Source organism: Ascaphus truei, chromosome 2 (assembly GCF_040206685.1).
Source record: "Ascaphus truei isolate aAscTru1 chromosome 2, aAscTru1.hap1, whole genome shotgun sequence".
Taxonomy (NCBI): Eukaryota; Metazoa; Chordata; class Amphibia; order Anura; family Ascaphidae; genus Ascaphus; species Ascaphus truei.
The window spans coordinates 155,465,258-155,466,715 of NC_134484.1; the positions used below are offsets into that span (position 1 = coordinate 155,465,258).

General features: G+C 46.2%; 1 protein-coding gene across 1 annotated transcript; it reads left to right on the forward strand.

Annotated features, from left to right (window-relative positions):
• Window positions 1-655: 655 nt before the first annotated feature.
• On the forward strand, window positions 656-1,087 carry LOC142488157 (uncharacterized). Its single transcript, XM_075588531.1, has one exon. The coding sequence runs from the start codon at window positions 656-658 to the stop codon at window positions 1,085-1,087; it is 432 nt and encodes a 143-aa protein (XP_075444646.1).
• Window positions 1,088-1,458: the final 371 nt, after the last annotated feature.

A 1,458-nucleotide genomic window follows, 5' to 3' on the forward strand; every position in this document is an offset into this window, starting at 1 on the left:
TTTACCACCAGATTCTGGACGTATTTAATAAGGTACAATCTGACTTGCTACCCCCACACAGGTCATATGACTGTCCTATTGACTGATTCCTGGTTACACATTACCTAATTCCAAGACTTATCCTCTGTCTCTCCCCGAAACTAAGGCTATGGACGAGTACATCCAGGAGAACCTGAAGAAAGGTTTTATTCGTCCATCTACTTCACCAGCTGGAGCAGGGTTCTTCTTAGTAAAGAAGGATGGAACTTTAAGACCTTGTATTGATTATAGAGGGCTTAACCGCATCACCGTAAAGAATCGCTACCCACCCCCCTTTATCACTGAACTTTTTGATAGGTTGCAAGGTGCCAAAGTCTTCTCCAAGCTGGACCTCAGGGGAGCTTATAATCTTGTACGCATACGTCAAGGAGAAGAATGGAAAACGGCCTTCAACATGAGTAGTGGCCACTACGAATACCTTGTGATGCCTTTCGGACTGTGTAATGCTCCGGCCGTTTTTCAAGATTTCATTAACGATGTATTCCGTAAAGTACTCAACGACTTTGTCATAGTCTATCTGGATGATATCCTGATTTTTTCAAAGGATTTACAGGACCACATCTTCCATACATCTTACGTACTCTCTCGCCTTCGTGAACATCGCTTATATGCCAAGATGGAGAAATGTACCTTCCATCAGACTTCGACCCAGTTTCTAGGCTACATTATTTCCAGCGATGGTTTCATGATGGATCCGGACAAATTAAAAGCCGCTACTAACTGGCCTAGACCCGACACTCTTAAATCCGTCCAGCGCTTCCTGGGATTTGCAAACTACTACCGCAAGTTTATCCGTGATTTCTCCAGAATTGTTGCACCTATCACAGCCCTTACGAAGAAGGGGGCCGATCCGTCGGTTTGGTCACCAGAGGCCAATACCGCCTTCAACACACTTAAGGAGGCTTTTGTGTCCGCACCGGTTCTCCATCACCCCAACACTGATCTCCCTTTCGTGTTGGAGGTGGACGCCTCTGATTCTGGCGCCGGTGCCATTCTATCCCAGAGACCTTCACCCCAAGAAAAATTGCATCCCTGCGCATTCTTTTAGAAGAAATTTACCTCTGCGGAGAGGAACTACGACGTGAGGAACAGAGAGTTACTGGCCGTTAAAATGGCACTTCAAGAATGGAGGCATCTCCTGGAAGGGTCGAGGGAACCGTTCACCATCCTCACAGACCATAAGAATTTATTATATATAGAGAACGCTCGCCGTCTGGGTCCATGGCAAGCCCGCTGGTCTTTGTTCTTTTCCAGATTTAATTTCCAACTGTCATATATTCCTGGGACTAAAAATGTCAAAGCTGATGGCTCACTTTATCCCGCTCAAAGGACTTCCCACCTCACCCGCCCTTGCTGATATCTTCACTGATCACATCTTTCGCATTCATGGTATTCCTTCGTCCATCGTGTCTGACAGAG

Coding starts and splice junctions, on each gene's coding strand:
- LOC142488157 (XM_075588531.1), top strand. CDS start 656: ATGGAGAAATGTACCTTCCATCAGACTTCGACCCAGTTTCTAGGCTAC.